Raw genomic sequence first — 22,524 nt, 5'->3', positions numbered from 1 at the left:
AGTGGCCAGCAGATTAAATGACCAATAGACGGTCATATCTATAGCTTAATGGGTTTTGTATTACAAATATTGCAAATGTACATTTCATTGGATTCATAACAAATAAAACATTTAGAAAATTAAGGTATAGATCCTTTTTAATTTCTTAATTCATATTTTTAGATACGAGTGTGAGGAATCTTTTACGACTTTGAATGTAGACATTAGAAATCACCAAAATCTTCTTGATTCTTTGGAACAGTATGTGAAAGGAGATTTATTAGAAGGTGCAAATGCATATCATTGTGAGAAATGCAATAAAAAGGTATGAATTGTCTGGTTTTGAAGTTGGTTGCATTTGTTTGTTGACAAAATGTACCCTTTCTATTTCCTAGCCTGCTTTGTTGTAGTGGGAGCAGATAACTATGATGATGATGATGATGGTAGATTTAAAAGTGAGGGAAGAGTTGAGAGAGAATAATGCCAGGAACAGTAGGGAAAGCAAATAAGTGGGACTGGGCAGTGAGATACTTGGTTGAATGCACTTTACTATGTGCAGGGTCCTGGGTTCAAGTCCCTGGTCCCCACCAGTGTGTGTGGGGGGGACTTTGCTAGTTGTGAAGCAGTGCTGTGCAAGTCTCTCTTTTCTGTATCCAATAAATCAAATATTAAGATATAAGTGAGGAGTCGGGCAGTAGTGCAGCGCATTAAGCGCAAAGCACAGGGACTGACATAAGGATCCCTGTTCGAGCCCTCAGCTCCCCACCTGCAGGAGAGTCGCTTCACAGGCGGTGAAGCAGGTCTGCAGGTGTCTTTCTCTCCCCCTCTGTCTTCCCCTGTCTCCATTTCTTTCTGTCCTGTCCAACAACGACGACATCAATAACAACAATAATAACTACAATTAAAAACAGCAAGGGCAACAAAGGAAATAATTTTTTTTAAAAAAAAAAAAGATAAAAATGAATTATTTTTCATCTATACCCAAAACTAAAAGGCTCCTTGAACGTGTCTACAGTTGCTTGTCAAGACCAAAAGTCTGGCCTATTGATGCCTTGATTTAGCTACATTTCTTTTACCATCTGTGTGATTTTAAACCACTTGAATCAGATTTATTCATCCTTTTGCCCTACCCCTTTGGTTTTTTTTTTTTTTCCCAAGGTTTATTTTATTGATTATATATGAGAAATTTTCACTTGAGACAGGAGAGAAAAAAAACCAAAACACACTGCAGTACATTTGGTGTTGGGGATTGAATTGCAAGTTTCAGGAATGTAGCCCAGTGCTCTACCAGTTGAGACATTTCTCTAGTCCATCCCAGCCCTGTCTCCCCACCCCCATTAGTTTTTTAATCTGTGGGCACTTGATGCCAACCTTTTGAAAGAAACCATTCATATGAGCATACCATAGGTGGTATTTTATGTGCGCTTAACCCAGTATGCTACCACCCGCCCCCCTGTACTTTTGATATATAGACCTTACTCGACTCTCAGCCACTCTCCCCTCCAAGTCACCTGCGTTTTCACCTTGCATACCACTTAGAGAGGTATTAAACTCTAGGGATTGAAAGCTTAAGGTATCAAGTCGTAACTGCCTGTCACCTTTGAGGCAAGTTACTTAACCTTCTCCTCCTAAACCTCATCCTTAAGAGTTCAGTTGTATGTCTTGAGAGGGTTGTGAGGATCGGATATCTTTTACTTGGGCTGCAGTTAGTGTAATACCTTGCACTTAGTTGCCCAATAAGTATTAGCTGCTATTTTATTTCTTCAATTTTCTCATAGTAGTCCACGTTAGAATAACAGTAACTTTCAAGCAATGAATATTGATTAGATATGGGGCCGGGTGGTGGCGCACTGGGTTGAGCGCATGTTACAATACACAAGGACCCAGGTTCAAGCCCCTGATCCCCACCTGCAGGGGGAAAGCTTTGCAAATGGTGAAGCAGACTGCAGGTGTCTCTCTTTCTCCCTATTACCACTTCCCTCTCGATTTCTGGCTGACTATTCAATAAATATAGTAAAAAAAAAAATAGTAGTAGTAGTAATTTTTATTTCTTTATTGGAGGATTAATGTTTTATAGTTGACAGTAAAGGCAATACTACAATATAAAAGTTAATTGCAGTATATGAGAGAATGGTAACTTGTTCTATTCATTGTAGGTTGATACTGTAAAGCGCTTGCTAATTAAAAAATTACCGCCTGTCCTTGCTATCCAACTAAAACGATTTGACTATGACTGGGAAAGAGAATGTGCAATCAAATTCAATGATTATTTTGAATTTCCTCGAGAACTGGACATGGAACCTTACACAGTTGCAGGTGTTGCAAAGTTGGAAGGAGATAATGTAAACCCGGAGAGTCAGTTGATAAAACAGAATGAGCAGTCTGAAAGTGAAACAGCAGGAAGCACAAAATACAGACTCGTTGGTGTACTTGTACACAGTGGTCAAGCGAGTGGAGGACATTACTATTCTTACATTATTCAAAGGAATGGTGGGGACGGCGAGAAAAATCGCTGGTATAAATTTGACGATGGAGATGTGACAGAGTGTAAAATGGATGATGATGAGGAAATGAAAAACCAGTGTTTTGGTGGAGAGTACATGGGGGAAGTATTTGATCACATGATGAAGCGCATGTCATACAGACGTCAAAAAAGATGGTGGAATGCTTATATTCTCTTTTATGAAAGACTGGACACGATTGACCAAGGTGATGAGTTGATCAGATACATATCTGAGCTTGCTATCACAACAAGACCCCATCAGATTGTTATGCCATCAGCCATTGAAAGAAGTGTGCGGAAACAGAATGTGCAATTCATGCATAATCGAATGCAGTATAGTTTGGAATATTTTCAGTTTATGAAAAAACTACTTACATGCAATGGTGTTTACTTAAATCCCCCGCCAGGTAAGTACCCAAAATTTGGCTTTTAAGTAATGAAGCATATTTTTTTGAGATCTGCTTATTAATGAGAGATGTCTTGTGGTCCAGGAGGTGGTACAGTGAATAAAAGCATCAGACTCTCAAGCATGAGGTCCTGAGTTCAATCCCCGGCAGCACGTGTACCAGGGTGATCCCTGGTTCTTTCTCCTCCTGTGTTTCTCATTAATAAATAAATAAAATATTTTTTAAAATAATAAGGTGTCTTCTTAATGTGAGAGAGCGCCAGTGCCATCACTCTGGCACATACAGCACCAGAAAGTAAACCAAGGACCCCAGCTCGTTAGTTCTCCTTTCACCAAAATCATTAATTTAGACGACTGTTTAATGTTTGAATAATATATTGTCTTGCTACTTGGGGCATAGGAACCAACTATTACATTCTAAGTTGCCTGAAAGAGGCTTTTTAAATGAAAGATGTGTGAAAATTATTGAAATTGCAGGCTCATCTACAAATGGGGCTTCAACATAGAAATTTGTAAATATGGTTGGTTTTTATTTATAGGTCAAGATCACCTGCTGCCTGAAGCGGAGGAAATCACCATGATTAGTATTCAGCTTGCTGCTAGGTTTCTCTTTACCACTGGATTTCACACCAAGAAAATCGTCCGTGGATCTGCCAGTGACTGGTACAATGTTTTGAAATTTTGTTTCTATAATAACATTTAGTTTAGTCTTTGAATATACTGTTTTCTTATTATAATTTTATTTCAGATTTGGAATGCAGTATTTTAAAGAGCATAGTGAAAGAAATCATTAGAGGATGATGAAGTTAGCATAATGGTAATGAAAAGGGGAAAGATTTGAGTAATGCTCTGCTAAAGCACACACACTAGAAATGATCCGCTTACATTTAAAACATAAAATTAAGAATCGCTTCTGTTACTTTGTATCTTCGGTGTCATCCCTGTGCAAAATATTGAAGGTGATAAAAGTCTAAACTGTTTAATCATGAAATGAAGATTTAGCTTCTCCAAAATAAATTAAGTCATAATATTCACCTGTCTTTTTAATATGTGTACTAGAAACCATCAGTGTTGATTTCCCTTCAGTAGTAATAGAAGGTTTTTTATTGGGGAGCTGCTTCTTCTAGTGTTTGTCCTTCTTCCGTAGCCAGTCAACAGCGTCAGGTTGAGCCTGATGTAAAGTTTCGAGACCTCCTTTGAATCTGGAGAGGTGGCAGTCGTTGACTATGTGGGGCATAGTCTGTCTGGAGCCGCAGGGACAGTTCGGGTCATCTCTGGCTCCCCAGCGATGGAACATAGCGGCGCACCGGCCATGGCCTGTTCGATAGCGATTGAGGAGGGCCCAATCAGAACGTGCTAGGTCAAAGCCGGGTTGACGCTTGCAGGAGTCTGTGATGAGGTGTTTGTTCTTTACCTCAGCTGACTGCCAGCTCTGTTTCCAAGAGTCCGGAACAGAGAAGTTCAGTGTAGGCGTAGGGGACCAGATTGGGTGACGAGACGTCAAGCGTTGGACAGGGTGGGCGAAGATATCCGCGTATATTGGCAGGTCCGGTCGAGCGTAGGCGGGGCGATGTTGCTAAGAACTGGCAGCCATGGAACCGGGGTGGAATGGATGGTTCCAGAAATTGGGGAGCTGATGGTTTGCAGTACAAGTACAGTCTGACACAAAGTGATGAGGTCATCTCCTTTGAAGTACATAGGTCTTTGGCTTTTACTTGGTTCATGGAAACCCATTCCTGTACTGTAGGAAACATGTTACTACTGAATTAGTATTCATAGATTTCCTTTTGTCCTTAGGTATGATGCGTTATGTATTCTCCTTCGTCACAGCAAGAATGTACGTTTTTGGTTTGCTCACAATGTGCTTTTTAATGTTTCAAATCGCTTCTCTGAATACCTTCTGGAGTGCCCTAGTGCGGAAGTAAGGGGTGCATTTGCAAAACTTATTGTTTTTATTGCACATTTTTCCTTGCAAGATGGACCATGTCCTTCACCATTTGCGTCCCCTGGGCCTTCTAGTCAGGTAAATGCATAACTCTTTCTAATAATTAGATACTTACAAATAGTTTCCTATGTGATCAGCCCTTTCAGAAATAATCTGTTTTAAACATAATGTGCATATAGAATTATTTTATACCTGCACTTGATTGCTGAAAAACAGCCAATGTTTTATCCTTTACAGGCTTATGACAACTTAAGCCTGAGCGATCACTTACTAAGAGCAGTACTAAATCTCTTGAGAAGGGAAGTTTCAGAACATGGGCGTCATTTACAGCAGTATTTCAACCTGTTTGTAATGTATGCCAATTTAGGTAAGAATTTAAGTTTTCGTAATTATTTTTAAATGTATTATTATACTAAGTGGTGCAATCATCTAAGTCAAGTAATTGAACTGTGGCCTGGTCTGAAATAGAAATTGTATTTCACAAAACCTGTTGCGAATTTTATTTTAAACTTTTTCCATTACACTTTTCACTGTATTTTATAATCAGTTAAACATGTCCTATCTCACAGTAGGCGCAGATCAGAATCTGTCTCAGTTGTGCAATCATGTTTTTATCTCCTAAACTATTAGCTTCAGATCTTTTTTTTTTTTTTTTTTTTTTTTTAATACTGGTTGCTTGGGCCCATCCCGTAACCACTGATCAGAATTCTCAAAACTAACACAATGAATCCATATTTCCAAGAGGTCTCCAGATGGTTGTGATCTACAAGTATAGGTACAGAATTTATTAATCTATATGTCAGCTCTGTTGAAGTAAACTAAATTAAAACCAGGGATACTGTAAATATTGAAGGAATTTACTTAAAATTACCCTGTCATTGACATGTACATCACCTCTGTATAACACTCTCCTTCTCAAAGTAAGCTGCTCTTTCTAAGATCATCTGATCGTTTCTTTTCAATAGTTCTTTAACAGTATTTCTTGTACTTTGTGGTTTTTGATAGTGCTCATTTTTTTGTGTGTGTTCTCCAATTAGGTTGCAAAGATTAGAGTTTTGCATAGTAGCACTCACTAAATGTTTGTTTGTGGAATGGATGTATAGTGATGAACGTCATTTTGAAAATTTTTTACTGTCATTTTGGCATGATGATTGGGAGGGAGAGTAACATTTTCTACAATTTAAAATTTAAAAGTTATGTATCAGTTGATTGAGTGTTGGTCCACTAACCCCAAAATGACTTACATTGTTGACACAATCAATCCACTTTGAATCTTGGTGATGGTTATGCAGAGATTACCAAATTGGAAATTGATTTAAAGACTTAGAATGTTTTTGGTGGTGGGGAAAAAAATGTTTGTGGTGGGGGTAGATAGCATAATAGTTATGCAAAGACACTCATGCCAGAGGCTTCAGAGTCTCAGGTTCAAACCCCACCACCACCATAAGCTCTAGAGCTAGGCAGTGCTCTGGTTAAAAAAAAAAAAAAGGACATTGTTTTGGGGTCAGGTGGTGGCACAGTCATTGAGCGCACATGTTACAGTGCACAAGGACTGGCGTTCAAGCCCCTGGCTCCCACTTGTGTTGATGAAGCTTCACACAGTTGGTGAAGCAAGTACTGTAGGTATCTCTCTTTCCCTATCTATCTACCCATTCCACCTTGGTTTCGCTCTTGTCTCTATCCAGTAATTGAATAAATAAATGAAATATTTTTAAAGACTTAGATTTTTTAATTATTTAAAATAAAGTTCTATACATAGTCATACCCTATTGTTCCAGGTTTTTTATATATGAACTTAGTAATTAATCCACCATTTGACTGATGATTTATTTTGTTTTTGTTGTCTTCCTTTTACTTTGTATAGCAAAGAGAAATGGTGGGGTGGGGGGAGAGTGAGAAGAGCAGCACTGCTTTACCACTCTTGAAGCCCCCCCCCCCAGCTCTCTGCAGGTGGGGACAGGGGGCTTGAACCCTAGTTCTCATGCATAATTGCGCTTTACCCAGTGCACCAGGAGCTGGTCCCTTACTCATGGCCCTTTTAACATAAGCAAATAAACAAAGCTTTATCTTCTTTTCCTGTACCTTTCCATACTGGACATGCTAGGGCTTCTGTAGTTTAGAAGAAAGTAAGTATTTATTACACAAACAACCTTAACTGGTCTTTATTTCAAATCTTAGAAATATCACATTTAACAGGCTGAGTAGATAGTAGGTAGTAGTACTCAGTGGGTAGATCCCAGAGCTTGTGTGCCTGAGTCCCTGTGTTCCTTCATCCCCAGCGCCAGGTACGCTTTAGGGTTAAGGATTCTTTGAATTTAAGAAAGGTAGAGTAGTACATGGGCTGTGCACTATGTACACCCCTATGGTCTGAGACACATTTTTATGGTAAAATAGGAGTGTTTGCACTTAGAAGGGACTAAGTTAACATTGTAAATCAGGAGTTCAGAAAAGAAGTTGTGGAACTAGGTTTGTTTTGTGTTGTTTTGATCTGTTTAGAGAGAGATGGAAGCAGATAAAAGTAGTTGCCATACATAAAATGAATGGTGGGGCTGTGTGGTATAGTACATGCTTAGTGTGGGAGCCTCTGGATTCAGTTCCTGGCACTACTCAAAAAATTATGTATTTATTTGTTGTTGTTGTTGTTGCTGGCTATGGAGGGAGGAGGATACAAGTACACAGATTCTGGGTTTTTTAATTGTTTTATTAGTAATAGTAGAGTTAATAGGATTTGATGATCAAATATTTAAGGGAGAACACAAAAGAAATGTTAAGAATGATGCCCTTGGGTGGGGGTATAGCATAATGGTTATGCAAAGAGACTTTCACGCCTGAGGCTCTCAAGTCCCAGGTTCAGTCCACACCACCATAAACAGGTAGCACAGCGGGTTAAGCGCACATGGTGCAAAGAGCAAGGACCGGCCTAAGAATCCCAGTTCAAGTCCCCAGCTCCCCACCTGCAGGGGAGTCGTTTCACAAGCGGTGAAGCAGATCTGCAGGTGTCTTATCTTTCTCTTACCCTCTCTTGTCTTCCCCATCTCTCTCCATTTCTCTCTGTCCTATCCAACAACGATGACATCAAGAACAACAATAATAACTACAACAATAAAAAGGGCAACAAAAAGGAAAATAAATAAATATCGAGGGAGCCAGGCGGTAGGATGGTGGGTTAAGCACAGGTGGTGCAAAGCTCAAAGACGGCGTAAGGATCCCGGTTTGACTCCCCTGCAGGGGAGTCGCTTCACAGGTGGTGAAGCAGGTCTGTAGGTGTCTCTCTTTCTCTCCCCCTCTCTGTCTTCCCCTCCTCTCTCCATTTCTCTCTGTCCTACCCAACAACAACGGCAGCAATAGCAACAACAACGATGATAAACAAGGGCAACAAAAGGGGGGGGTTACATAATAAATTTTAAAAAAATTTAATGATCCTCTTGCTTGACAAACTGAGCAAACAGGTACTATTTACTGAGAGGGCAACTTAGGACGCAAAGAATGACATGGATGAAGAGAAAAATGACGCATCAGTTTGGGCAAATTTAGACAAATGGAGTTTGAATCTATGTGACACCAAGGTAGAAATGTTCATACTTTATCTGGAAATATTTTGGAATTGTGGTCCAGGAGATGGCACACTGGACTCTCATGCATCCTGAGGTCCTGAGCTCAGTCCCCAGTAGCACAAGTACCAGATGTCTGGTTCTTTCTCTCTTTCTCTCTCTGTCTCTCTCTCTCTCTCTCTCTCTCTCCCCTCATACCTTTCTCATTAATAGAGATGAGAGTCGGGTGGTAGTGGGGCGGGTTAAGCACACATGGCGCCAAGTGTAAGGACCGGCTTAAGGATCCTGGTTCGAGCCCCGGCTCCCCACCTGCAGGGGAGTCGCTTCACAGGCGGTGAAGCAGGTCTGCAGGTGTCTATCTTTCTCTCCCCCTCTCTGCCTTCCCCTCCTCTCTCCATTTCTCTCTGTCCTATCCAACAACAACAATAAAACAACAAGGGCAACAAAAGGGAATAAATAGAGATAACCAGGCATGGGGGTCTTTGAGGAACATCACTTTTGAAGAGACAGGAAAAAAGTACTCACAAAACCAAGGAAAGAAAAGAGGAAGGGGGCTGGTAGAAGAGCTCAAAGACTGAATTCTCCCCGATTCAATTTTCAGCATTTTAGCAGTGACAACTGCAGCCAAGGCTAGTCCCCCACCCCCACCCCCAACTCTGCATGGCATATAGACTGTCTTCCTTTTCCTTATGCCTGCTATGATTGCCGTCTATTGTGGTCACTGTTCAGTCTTTTAAGACAAAATGTAATTATACTTACTTACTCAGGTCTGTTTTGGTTAAATAATTTTATGAATGCTAACTACAAATACTCTTTATTGTTACGAAGCTTTTCCCATGTTATCCTCAATTTCTCTTTACTTCTTCCATTTGTAGGTGTGGCAGAGAAGACACAGCTACTAAAATTGAGTGTGCCTGCTACCTTTATGCTTGTGTCTTTAGATGAAGGTCCAGGTCCTCCAATCAAATACCAGTATGCTGAGTTAGGCAAATTATACTCAGTAGTGTCACAGCTCATCCGTTGTTGTAATGTGTCATCAAGAATGCAGTCTTCGATTAATGGTAACTAGAATGCTTCATTCTCTACATTGGTTTTCCAGTCTTGTTGGGAACTACAGTATTTGTTGAAAAGTAATTCTGATGGGAGCAGAAGATGAGCTCACCAGATAGGTGCATGCCTGCTTTGCACACAGCATTGGAGGAAGCTCCATTACTGTGGCATCTTGCTCTGAATTGTACAGTTGGCCTGAGATGGGTGAGTGCAATCACACATATGTGAGCTCCCAGCTCTGAAAGGGGGGGGGGGGGATTGACCTTTAAATTTTACGTGTTACCATCACAAGAGCTCAAGCTGACTTTTTCAGATGGAAAAAAAAAAAAGAGTGACCACAGGGGACCTAGTGGGGTTTGTATTGTTATATGGAAAACTGGGAAATGTTATGCATGTACAAATTATTGTATTTACTGTTGAGTGTAAAACATTAATTCCCCAATAAAGAAATTTTAAAAAAGAGTGACCAAGACGAGAGGAACAGAATGAAAAATACCACAGCACTGACACTTCCCCCACAGCAGTGGCCAGGAAGCTTGCTTTTAAATGTAATTTGTCTAAAATTTAAAAAATCATAAATACTCCTGTGAAAAAAGCATTACAATTTTTTTCACTGATGTCAAATCTGTATTCCAGGTAATCCTCCTCTTCCCAATCCTTTTGGTGACCCCAATCTGTCACAACCTATAATGCCAATTCAGCAGAATGTGGCGGACATTCTGTTTGTGAGAACAAGTTATGTGAAGAAAATTATCGAAGACTGCAGCAACTCAGAGGAAACTGTCAAATTGCTTCGTTTTTGCTGTTGGGAGAATCCTCAGTTTTCATCCACTGTCCTTAGTGAACTACTCTGGCAGGTCAATGAAAATAAGCATCTATAAGTCTACAATTGTATTTGTTGTTCCTTTAAGTTAACCTTATTCACAGTATCTTAACTTATTTTTAGGTCGCTTATTCATACACTTACGAGCTCCGACCCTATTTGGATCTGCTTTTGCAGATTTTACTGATTGAGGACTCTTGGCAGACTCACAGGTTAGATAACTTGTTTTTTACCTGCTCAGATTTTAGACATAACTGAAATTAACATCCTCCAGAATTCCCTTTTGTCCTCTTGCCATGGGGGGGGGGGGGGGACTGAGACAAGGAAAGAAGGAGATAGAGATACCTGCAGCTTCCCCCTGCTTGTGGAGACAGGGGGGCTTAAACCCAGGTCCTTGGGCATGGTAGCATGCACTCAATTGGGTGCACTGCTGCCCAGCCTCTAACACACTTGTCTTTTTAAAATATTTATATTTTGCATGGGAGTGAAACTAGGACATGTAGTGCCAGGGATCAAACCAGGAGCTTCTGCTGTGGAAATCCTACTTGCCTAGCCATTTCTCTGGCAATAGCATTATTTTTAACCCCAAATTTTACACAGTTGATAATGAATTATGGAATTAGGTGACAATCTGCTGCTGTATTTTATAATTTACCTTCCACATGGACGATGGTATTGTTTACTTGGGAACAGTTCAAAATCTACATTAACAGATTCTCATATCTGTCATTATCGTAAAACAGAAACTTTTAAAGATGAGAGTGTGTTTTTTTATTTTATTTATTCCCTTTTGTTGCCCTTGTTGTTTTATTGTTGTAGTTATTATTGTTGTTGTCGTTGTTGTTGGATAGGACAGAGAGAAATGGAGAGAGGAGGGGAAGACAGAGGGGGGGGGGAGAAAGATAGACACCCGCAGACCTGCTTCACTGCCTGTGCTTCACTCCCCTGCAGGTGGGGAGCCGGGGTTCGAACCGGGATCCTTATGCCGGTCCTTGTGCTTTGCGCCACCTGCGCTTAACCCGCTGCGCTACAGCCCAACTCCCTGTTTTTTTTGTTTTGAGGGGTTCTTTTTGCCTCCAGACTGAGGTTTGGTGCCTGTAACATGAATCCACTGCTCCTGGAGGCCATTTTTGTTGCCCTTGTTGTTGTCATTATTGTTATTATTGCTGTAGGATAGGACAGAGAAATCGAGATGGGGAGAGTAAGACACCTGCAGACCTGCTTCACCACTTGTCAAGCAACCCCCCTGCAGGTGGGGAGCCGAGGGCTCGATCCTTGCACTGTCCCTTGTGCTTCGCGCTCTGTGCGCTTAACCCACTGTGCTACCACCCAACCCCCCGAAAATGAGTTTTATAACAAAATTCTTAGAGGGAGTTGCAGTCTTGAGTCTTAATGGGGATTATAAATTCCAGAATTCATTAATTAATCTTTTCAATTAATTCCCAAAACTTTTCTCATAGATTTCAAACAGTTGGATAACTTGTAAAAATAGCATTAAACCAAAAGTCCATTGCTGAGATAATAGTTCTCAACTACATTTATTCACTTGTCGTGGGAGAAGCATAGTACTGCTCTGAGTGAACATGTGCTGGATCACAGCTAGGAGGTTGACTTTTGTATACTTAGTGAATTGTTGTTACGGACCCTGTGCTGCTCTGTCAAATTTTATTTATAAAAATCGTTTAGATTGCCACTGTTGGTAAAAAGCACACGCTCTAGTATCAGATGGCTGTGTGGCTGTGTGGCTGTGTGACCTTGGGTAATTGTTGACCTCTCTGTGCCTAGTTGCTCATCTATTCAGGAACTTAATAGCAATATCTATAAGATTGGCCACATCAGAGATTCACTAACACAGCCAACACGCAGTAAAAGCAGCTAGTGGATTTTGAAAGTTTTTATTTTGTGTCTGATTTTCTTTCAGAATTCATAATGCACTCAAAGGAATCCCAGATGACCGAGATGGGCTATTTGACACAATCCAGCGCTCTAAGAATCACTACCAGAAAAGAGCGTACCAGTGTATAAAATGTATGGTAGCCCTCTTTAGCAATTGTCCTGTTGCTTACCAAATTCTGCAGGTGAGGGTGTTTTTTTTTTCCCCTCCTTGTTTGTCTATTCAACGGGGGGAGGTGGGGATCAGAGCATCTCTCTGGCATCTGTGATGGTGGGGGTTTCAACCTGGCCATGAGGTTTGGTTTTTTTTCTTACAAGTTTGTAGAATTGTAAGAATCTGAATCAAAACTAAAGGGAATTTTTAAAGAAAGAACTGAATTGTTGAAATTTGGAGTAGTTGGCTTGAGTTAACTTTTTAAAGTATTCCCAGTCCTTTTATATTTTCTATTAATTTTTTAATATTTTCCCTTTTTGTTGCCCTTGTTTTTTTATTGCTGTTGTTATTGATGTCATCGTTAGGACAGAGAGAAATGGAGAGAGGAGGGGAAGATGGGGAGACTTCCCTGCCCTTGCGCTTCGCACCTCCTGTGCTTAGCCCATTGTGCTACCACCCAATCCCCACCAGTCCTTTTATTTACACAGTTTTAATTTTCCCTTGAAGGGCAATGGAGATCTCAAAAGAAAATGGACCTGGGCAGTGGAATGGCTTGGAGATGAACTTGAAAGACGACCGTACACTGGCAATCCTCAATACACTTATAACAACTGGTCACCTCCAGTGCAAAGCAATGAAACATCAAATGGTTATTTCTTGGAGAGATCACATAGTGCTAGAATGACACTTGCAAAAGCTTGTGAACTCTGTCCAGAAGAGGTAAATAAAGGCGTATTCTTACTTTCTGAGCCAGTGGTTATGTATTAAGGGTAATGCCCCCTAAAGGTATGTTGGAAGTTTTGTTTGCCTTCATGTTTACTATATGTTAACGAAGAAATCATTTTTTAGTGATGTAGTCTAAAATGTAACATTTCAAAGATAACCCAGGTCAGTTGTCTTTTCATTTGTTTTAATTCATTTTCAATAAAGCAGTGTTTCTTAATAGGTCAGTTTTAGAGATGTTTAAGAATCTTTTTCTAACGGGTGGTCAAAATCTTGAATTTGCGTATGACATTCTTTGTATTTCAACTTAGGAGCCAGATGACCAAGATGCCCCCGATGAGCATGAATCCCCTCCACCTGAGGATGCCCCACTGTATCCCCATTCTCCCGGATCGCAGTATCAGCAGGTAAATAGTTGATTTGTCTCTCTAACCTCTGGGACCAATGTTATTTAGGTGAACTGTTTTTGCAGACTGGTTTATTGGTGTAGAAAGTTAAGAAACCTGGGGCTAGGAAGATAGCATAGCCATTTAATGGACTCACTGCTCAACTCTGGCTTATGGTGATTTAGGGAATTTAACCCCCCAGGTGGGGGGGGACTTTTGGAACCTTGAGCAAGATAGTCTCTTTGCATAACCATTGTGCTATCTCCCCTACCCACTGTTGTAATTAACATCACTTTATGGTCAGTTTTTGTCATGGTGCCAAGGATTAAACCCAAGACCTCAGGTATATGTGTGTATATATATATATATGGCATGCTCTCTACAACCAAGCTACCTTTCTGGCCCCATAAATAATTTTTTTGTGAAGGTCTTTTTTCATTTTGCTTATAGGGTTATCTTTGGGGCTCAGTGCTTGCACTACAAATCCACTGCTTTTTTGTTTTATTGGATAGAACAGAGAGAAATTGAGACGGATGGGGGGAAGATGGGAGAGAGAAAGAAAGATAACCTGCAGACCTGCATCACAGCTTGTGAAGCGACCCCCCTGTAGACCCCCCTGTAGGTGACAAGCCAGGGGGCTCGAATCAGTATCTTTGCGCTTTGTACTATGTGCGCCACTGCCCGACCCCCGTGAAGGTCCTTTTACCATGAGCAATAATGGACTGGTGGCCTGCCAGATATGAATCTAACTAAATTTGGGTATTAAAAATCCTTTCACCAAAGATGTATACAGCTTTTATTTTGGAGTTCGTATTTAAGTTGGCTTTTCTTTTTCAACTCTCTTTTTCCATCAGCCCTGGTGAGTAAGTGATGTACAAAAAGCTTAACATTCAGCTTTTCCTCTCCCCTCCCAGAATAACCACGTGCATGGACAGCCATATACAGGCCCAGCAGCACACCACATGAACAACCCACAGAGAACTGGCCAACGAGCACAAGAAAATTACGAAGGCAGTGAAGAAGTACCCCCACCTCAGACGAAGGATCAGTGAAAACGCACATCATTAACTGGTTCCATCAAGACTGCGCACCCAGGCCTTACAGTCCAACCTTTTTCTGTGTCTGGCTAATATTTAAACTAGAAAAAAAAAAACTTCCTAATCAACATGGAGTGGAGCGTTTATTCACTGTCTTATCTGCAGAAATTTGCTGTCAATATATAACCCGCCTGCAGTGGAAAGTGTATAGTGTTTTGTAATAAATGGCCTGATGCTAATGTGTAAATGGCAAAGGTGTATATAGTATATTAATGTTTGACTGTTAATTCTTAAGCAAGAAACTTTTATCTTGATGAGACTCACCGATCTACAAAAACTACAAAAGTTAATTTTCCTGTTATACCCATTGCATTCTGCAACCAGTGTTGCCTGCCACTTGGCAGTTGGATCAGTTATTTAAAAAAACAAACAAAAACCATAACCAACAGCAACAAAACAGCCCATCCATGTCAACCACACCAATAGTTTCATGTTTATTCTTTGCCACTGGAGTCAGTTTTAAAAACTATGAGCAATGTAAGGCTGGTAACCTTTAAATTATTTGGTTGATGTGGAAAATTGGTGACGTAATAATTGTTTCTAGAGCTTTTTCATTGCCTTTTTATTCGGTATTAGGTTAATCACTTTGAAGCTGTAGTTAATGCTGTAACATTTAGCATGGCTTCACACCAAGTTAGTGTAGCCAATGAGGAGAAATTTACCATAATGACAGCAGTTGTCGCATTGTGGCAGCTGTGTTGCTTGGAGCTTTTCTTTACACCTAGACTATAAAGTATAGAATGAGGGGAGAAATGTGACAAACAGTTACACATATATTGCTTACATCTAATGTTTGACAGTTGAATCTCTGGGTGGGATAAAGAAACAAGTATCAGCAATGGGAATTTTTAAGATTTAAAACAAATACGCAAATTTTTGCTATGCCAGAATGCTTGAATCATAATAGGAGACTGTATTTGGTGTGCTTGTTTTGTTTATTTGGTAGAATTTATTAGGTGAATCTTCTAAAACTTTCCTTCTGCTGGATCCCGGTGGTCATCAGAATCTCTCAGTAGTTGGAGTACCACTGCTCCAAGATGTGGGACTGAGCTGCTACTCAGTTACAGTTTGACTTGAAAGCAAGAATTGTCTTAGCTCCTTTTCCATTATTCCAAAAAAATTAGCACTCAAAGCAGGGTCTGATTTAAAAAAAAACTACTGGCTAGTCATAATATAATTGAAGTATCATTTCAGAATAAACACTTAATTAAAGATAAGGACTTAATCAGTTAATACTATATTTAAAAGACAATTGGTAACTTGAATGTGTGTGATTTTTGGAACCTGTCTAAAAACCAAATACCCCTGCAAAAAGATACAGTTCACCCTATTTAAATATTTTGCTGTTTTATTTTATAGAAATTATTTTGCTGAATTCACAAATAGAATTTGATTTAAGAAGAACTTTTTGTCCTGTGGTGTTTTGGTTTTTTGTTACTTTTTTTTTTTTTTTAGGACTTCATATTAAAATTGATTCTGTGCATAGCATGCCTAGGCATGACACTGAATTAACAAGTTCAGTCACATTAAGTTTTTGTGCACAGAAAGATTTGACCTTTGGCCCTTTACTAAAGATTTAGAGAAAACAGGATGTTGACACTGTAAAAGTTTCCTAACATACTCTTGTACTTTTTGTATGTTTTTTATATACATGTATATTTAATGAGCACAAGCTTGGTTGTATTTTTTACAATTCAGTTATTAATAGGAAAATGTTTTGTCAAAAAGGCTATATAGTTGGAACTAAAACAAAGCAGAAACAAAATTGAGAATTGCATTATTTTGTGATTAAAAGGGGCAGGTATTTAAGAAAAAGCTTTGGGTATCTTATTTGCAGCATTCTATAGTTAATCTATGCTTCTTGGTGTTCTGTAATATTAGGAAAATTTGACACCAGAAGAGATCTTGTTTTTACTTTAAGTATATTATAATCAGATTTTTTAAGTTTGAGCAAAAGCTTTACAGTGTTTGCAATTTCAATTGGTAATTTTAATTTAAAAGTTCCTCAGTTAACAAAATTCAGCAACTGAGCAAAATACTTAGACATATTGCTGTTGTTTAAATACATCATCTCACCATCTAAGAGAATTTCTGTATTTCCTGCTCTTTAACAAAAGTTTGTAATGTACTTAATTTAAAATTTTCCTAGACATGAAAAACTTGACATTTTAAAAGGCTGTGAATTTTTCTCCTTAGAGGGAGATCCCACCCTGGTTGCTTTTGAATTTACAAATCCCCTTGTACCAGGAGCAGGGGAAAGTGAACGGAGAGAGTTATTTTTGTTTGTTTGTGCAAATTATTTTCTATATTTAACTCTTAAGCAAGCATTAATGTATAACCGGAAATTCTAAGATGCATGTTATTGTAAGAGCAACATAGTGGTGATTTTGAGGTCTTTTATGAACATAAATGGCACATTTTAAACTTCAAGTCTTCAAAGTGCCTAAAGATTATTTAATTCTCCCTCAGCTGATTTCTTGAGCCATATATATATTTCCTACTTCAAATGTTTGTTGCAGAATCGCTAGTCTTCCTTTGAAAGAATTACCCCAGAATTCTAAGTGGCATGATTACTTAATAGAAGACGGTAGACTCTGTTAACATAAAGACTGGAGATATTTTTGTTGTTAATCTGTGTGAAGAAGGGTTTTGCCCTGTTGGATTTAAGTATTTCAGTGCACAACTTGGTTTTAAAAAAAAAAAGAAAGAAAGAAACCATATTGCTGCTGTTTCTAAGCCCTCCACCAACCAAAATTTCATGTTCAGCATTGTAGAGGCAGAAATAAGAACATAATCATATTTGGAGTTTTTGTCATTGATTTTTCTCTCAGTGATAACTTCCTGACTTTGTGTCTTTTAGCTGTTATATATACAGATTTAGAATTATTAAAATGTTTTATATTTTTTTCATGATTAACTTTTATTAGCAAATGATAAGTATTTAAATCAAGTAGTGGTTTAAAAGATGAGACGCCTTTTTTATTTGAATTACATTTGTAAATGAAAGCAGCAGTCTGAATATTCAGATGACTACTCCAAAATAATTTTAGTTTTTTACTAGTATTTCTCAGCTTATGTTCTCCCATGAACTCTTACTTTGCTGAATTTTGTGATTATTTTGGTGGATATACCCTGCCTTATTTAGAGTAACTGGATAAGAAAATTGCCTTTTCATTATAAGTGCCCAAATTTGGTCTCGAGTTGGAAGGTACTTCGGAGAAAGTAAAACAGCACTCCTCCTTCCCCCGGTATTTGTGTTACTCATTTAGTACTGGTTTCCCGGTAGGGCTCAACCAAAATTGGTCCTACACCTACCTACATGAGTGTTGTAGTGTTGAGGTGTGGTAAATCACTGCAGAAGTGCTAAATGTATTGAGAACTTGCTGCCGATTGTATCTATAAGAACTTGACATTTGCAGAAATGTAGCACTTTTCCTCCAGATTTATAGGTATAAGAGGGAAAGGTGCACCATGTTTTAAATTTGCAAATGAGTAAAAAAAAAAAAAATTTTTTTTTAAATCTAGATTCCCAAAAGGAAATTTCACCACCCAGATCACACATTTCTCAGCCTTTTACAAGCCAACAGACTGAAGATTGTCCACAGGCCTAAGATTTAGCACATATACAAAAATAAAACTTGATAAATTAAATTTCGGTTTTCCCTTTTGTTTATTAAAATATTTCTAAACAGAAGGTTAAATAGAGGTATAGATTAAAAGGGAACTTCTAAAAAGGGAAGTATTTGCAAGTAGAGGAATCTGGCCTGGATTTTGTGTATGCCAAGTACATTGATAATCTTAAATTCAGAAATCGAGTTGTGATCTAATTGCTGACACTACACCACTTGTTCTAAAAACCAAGAAGTTTGATAGACATAATGTTTCAAATAAAAGTCCTTTTAATCTCTAAACAAGTTTATTGATGAAAGAACCAGAAGCATCACTCTGGCTCTTTGGTGCTTGGAATCCAACGAAGAACCTCATCCTTCCAAGTCCTGTGCTGTAACTACACGACATCCCAGGCACCTGCACTCCACATATCTTACGGGGATTTATACAAGTGACTGCAGTTCCATCTGTTGTGTTTTTTAGTAACTGAAAAGTAATTTGTTACCATCTTTCAAAGATGTTGGTACTTCCCTGAAGTTAAGATGACCCAAGTTCTCAGAAGACCTAATGTTTAACAAAATCATCGTCAGTTTGAAAAAGTCTGGTTGTATTAAATCATTTTGAGTTTCAAGTCTATAGCTACTAATATTTTGAACTGATAATCAAATTTACAGATAGGGAAAAAAAGTTTTAAAATTTTTTATGTGCCTCAAAAGTTGGTTATGCAAAAGACTCATGCCTGAGGCTCTGAAATCCCAGGTTCAATCTATCATTAAATTAGAAAATTTTAAATTAAGTGGAGAGAGATCATAAAAAACTTAAGTTGACAAAGTCTTAAGGAAATTTTTATTTTAAACCACATTAAGAAATTCCATAAAATATTTTGGGCCTACATAAAGAGCAGTTAAATCATTTTAGAGAATTTTGGCTAAATACATGGAATTTAAATATAAAATGGAAACGCTTTGTCTCATCTGAAAAGTGGGTTGTCCATCATTGTATTCCATCAACAGTTCTCCCTGTTAGAGAACAAGCAGAGCCACTGACTCCTACTGACCCTTTCAGTATTGCCCTGACCAGAGGCTGCCTAGAGAGGGACATCTTGCAGAGTTGTATTCAGTTTTCTGGATTCTCTTCAGCTTTATAGATTGCAAAATATGTGGTTTTGTTCTGTCAGGGTCTCATCTAGTTCTTTCTCTCCCATTACATTACAACAGTGGCTACACTTTTGGGCTTTAGAAGTAAAGGTAACTTTGACTGGATTTTAAATCTTATGAATGGAACCAGAGAAAAGGGAGCTTTTGGAGCATGAAGATTCTAAATCCTTTTCCCTTTGGACCAACTCCAATACTCCCTGCAATGCGGCTGTTAACAAAAGGAAGCATTTTCATGCGTCGGCCAGAGCAGTGGGTGAACACTTGGGGCTCCATGTGTTGAAGGAAAGCCCTTCCGAACATGTTGGGTGAACTGCCAGTGATGCTTGACAAGTCTGAAAGAATTCAGTCAGAGAAGAGAAATGTATTAAAATGAAATATATTGTTGGTCTGGGAGATGGCACAGTAGATAAAGTGCTGAACTCTCAAGCATGAGGTCCTGAGTTCCCGACAGGACATGTCCCAGAGTGATGTCTGATTTTCTCTCCTAGCCTCATTAATAAAATACTTTAAAAAGGAAATGCACTGTGTAGCAGCAGGCATAGACTTGCATTGGGGACTTAGAAGGAGGCTGAAGGCCTCTGTCTAACCTAGGCAACCTTCCCTTTCGATTTCTGGCTGTCTATCCAATAAATACAGATAACATATTTTTCTTTTTTACATTTATTTTGGATAGGACAGAAATGGAGAGAGGAGGGTAAGATGGGGAGAGAAAGACACCTGCAGACCTGCTTCACCGCTTGTGAAGCGACTCCCCTGCAGGTGGGGAGCCGGGGCTCGAAGCCGCATTCTTACTCCGGTCCTCGGGCTTTGCAGCCACATGCGCTTAACCCGCTGCGGTACCGCCCGACTCCCAATACATATTTCTTAATGTTGTATTACGGAGGATGGAGAAATAGTAGTTCTGCAAAAAGATTTTCATGCCTGAGGCTCCAAGTTTCCAAATCCCCAGCACCACCGTAAGCCAGAGCTGAGCAGTGCTCTAGTTAAAAAAAGATCAATCAGCACATGCACTGGTGAAAGATAGGTTCCTAAGTCTCAGAACCTTTCACTCACAAATTGTGTGCTCTGGGGGCCGGGCAGTAGCACAATGGGTTGCGCAAGGACCCCTGTTCGAGCCCCCCCCCCCCCCCCCCCCCGGCTCTCCACCTGCAGGGTGGTCGCTTCACAAGCAGTGAAGCAGGTATCAATCTTTCTCTCCCTCTTTTTGTCTTCCCCTCCTCTCTCCATTTCTCTCCGTCCTATCCAACAACATCAATGGCAACAATAACAATAAAAACAACATGTGCAACAAGGATAACAAAAATGGAAAAAGTAGCCTCCAGGAGCAGTGGATTCGTGGTCTGTACCACGAATCCCAGGAATAACCCTGGAGGCAAAAAAGAAAAAAAGGACAAATTATGTTTTTGTCATTGTGTCACCTCCCAAATAACAAAGGTCCCCTTTTTTTAAATATTTATTTTGCCCTTTTGTTGCCCTTTTTTTTTTTTTATCATTGTTGTGGTTACTGTTGTTATTGATGTCGTTGTTGGATAGGACAGAGAGAAATCGAGAGAGGAGGGTAAGACAGGGAGAGAAGCAGACCTGCTTCACTGTTGGTGAGGCAACCCTCCTGCAGGTGGGGAGCCAGGGACTCAAACTGGGATCCTAATGCCGGTCCTTGCACTTCGTGCCACGTGCGCTTAACCCGCTGCGCTACCGCCCGACCCCCAAGAAGGGTCCCTTTCAACCTTGAAGATCTCTCTCTCTTTCTCCTCTCTCTCTGCCTCCAGAGTTATCGCTGGGGCTCACTGCCTGCACTACAAATCCACTGCTCCTGGAGGTCATTTTTTCAATTTTATTGGATAAGACAGAAATTCAGAGGGGAGGGGAAGATAGGAGAGAAGAAAACACCCGTAGACCTGTTTCACCACTTGTGAAACGACCTCCTTGCAGGTGGGGAACCGGGGACTTGAACCGGGATCCTTGCATGGGTCCTTGCACCTGGTACTATGTGCGTTTAGTCCCGTGCACCACTGCCCAGTCCCTCCACCCATTTTTAACTTATGATAAAGACAGGAGGAGAGAGAAAGAACTAGAAATCATTCTGGTACATGTGTATAAAAATGCTTCCACAAAAAGCAAACCTAAAGCTCAGAATTTAGCAAGAAGCATGGCTGAGCAAGCAGCCAACTGCGATTTTCAGTTCTGAAAGAAACACGATTCATTTTTGTTCCAGTGAAGACACTTCTTTTTGAAAAAAAGCAAGGAAAATGTGGGAGTGTCACAACTTTTATGGGGGAGGGGTTATGCTTAATCCTGGTTTTGTTACTGAAATTAGCAATGGGAATCTTCTGGAACATAGGCCTAACTAGTTCACTGAAAGCTTCTTGGTAATTAATATTTGAGGGGTGATAGCTCTGCTTTTCGTTTTGGAACATCCCAGAGGGGTGTGCGTTTTCCTATCCATATGCTCGATATATCACAAGCACCCCAGGATCACTCACTGAGTCCCCATTCCAGGTTCTCCTCCCCCAAATCAAATCAAGAGCTGGCAAAGTCCCCAGAAGCGAGCTGGTGGCAGGGAGGATCTCTTTATTTGCCCACAGAGGGGAGTGGTGCGGACGTGGGGAGAACTCAGTGCATCTGGCCATTCCTGCGCTCCGATATTTAATGGGGAAGTGGTGTTCTTCTCCCCCACCCTCACCCCGCCAGCGTCCTGCCAGGTCACAGACATTCATTCAAAACCCAGACCGCGCAAAAGAGCGGCGTCCGGACGGGAAGCCAGTTCTCCTCTCCATAGCCAACCACGCCGGCACAGCCGCCCGGCGCGGAGACGGGGACGTAGCACCCTCTAGCGGCCACTGAGTTGCACTGTCGGGTCGGCCCAATGAAGCCCCTTTGAGCTGGAGGCAAGGAGGGGGATGCGTGAGCCTATTTGTTCAAGGTCACGCCAAAACGCCAGTCCCGGTGTGCTTTCTGGTACCGCGCTGCAGCTTGTGGATGGAAAAGAAAACAACCCTCACGCACACGCTCAGAGCTTCTCGTTCGCAGGAGACCCTTGATGGGGCCCCAGATCTGGGTTCACATAATCAGAGGGGGTTGTAAAAAATGTACCCAAGTGGGCTGTAAGTGGTGGCAATCTCTCGCCCACACTTAAGGTTTTAGAGCACTCTCTTCCCGCTGTTTAGTGCTGCCTGCTTCCCCTCAAGAGGAGGGGGGAGCCCCCTTTAGGAGCTGGCTAAGGGGAGACTGAGTCAGGGACACATTTA

The 22,524-nt window shown here is 40.3% G+C and overlaps 1 protein-coding gene across 4 annotated transcripts in view; it reads left to right on the top strand.

The window, feature by feature from the left end:
• Nucleotides 1-14,717, top strand: part of USP9X (ubiquitin specific peptidase 9 X-linked) — a 106,568-nt gene extending 91,851 nt beyond the window's left edge. For all 4 annotated transcript variants that reach the window (XM_060182595.1, XM_007521105.3, XM_060182596.1 and 1 more), the window contains exons 34-45: nt 163-304; nt 2,136-2,889; nt 3,428-3,551; nt 4,686-4,911; nt 5,071-5,200; nt 9,260-9,445; nt 10,071-10,291; nt 10,381-10,469; nt 12,179-12,335; nt 12,812-13,024; nt 13,339-13,434; nt 14,328-14,717. In XM_060182595.1, coding sequence (XP_060038578.1) covers nt 163-304; nt 2,136-2,889; nt 3,428-3,551; nt 4,686-4,911; nt 5,071-5,200; nt 9,260-9,445; nt 10,071-10,291; nt 10,381-10,469; nt 12,179-12,335; nt 12,812-13,024; nt 13,339-13,434; nt 14,328-14,465 — 2,476 coding nt within the window. In that variant the 3' untranslated portion in view covers nt 14,466-14,717. The remainder of the gene's footprint in view (nt 1-162; nt 305-2,135; nt 2,890-3,427; nt 3,552-4,685; nt 4,912-5,070; nt 5,201-9,259; nt 9,446-10,070; nt 10,292-10,380; nt 10,470-12,178; nt 12,336-12,811; nt 13,025-13,338; nt 13,435-14,327) is intronic.
• Nucleotides 14,718-22,524: the final 7,807 nt, after the last annotated feature.

This window comes from Erinaceus europaeus, chromosome X (assembly GCF_950295315.1).
Source record: "Erinaceus europaeus chromosome X, mEriEur2.1, whole genome shotgun sequence".
Taxonomy (NCBI): Eukaryota; Metazoa; Chordata; class Mammalia; order Eulipotyphla; family Erinaceidae; genus Erinaceus; species Erinaceus europaeus.
The sequence above is the reverse complement of the archived record's forward strand: the minus strand, read 5'-3'. Positions and strand labels throughout refer to the sequence as shown.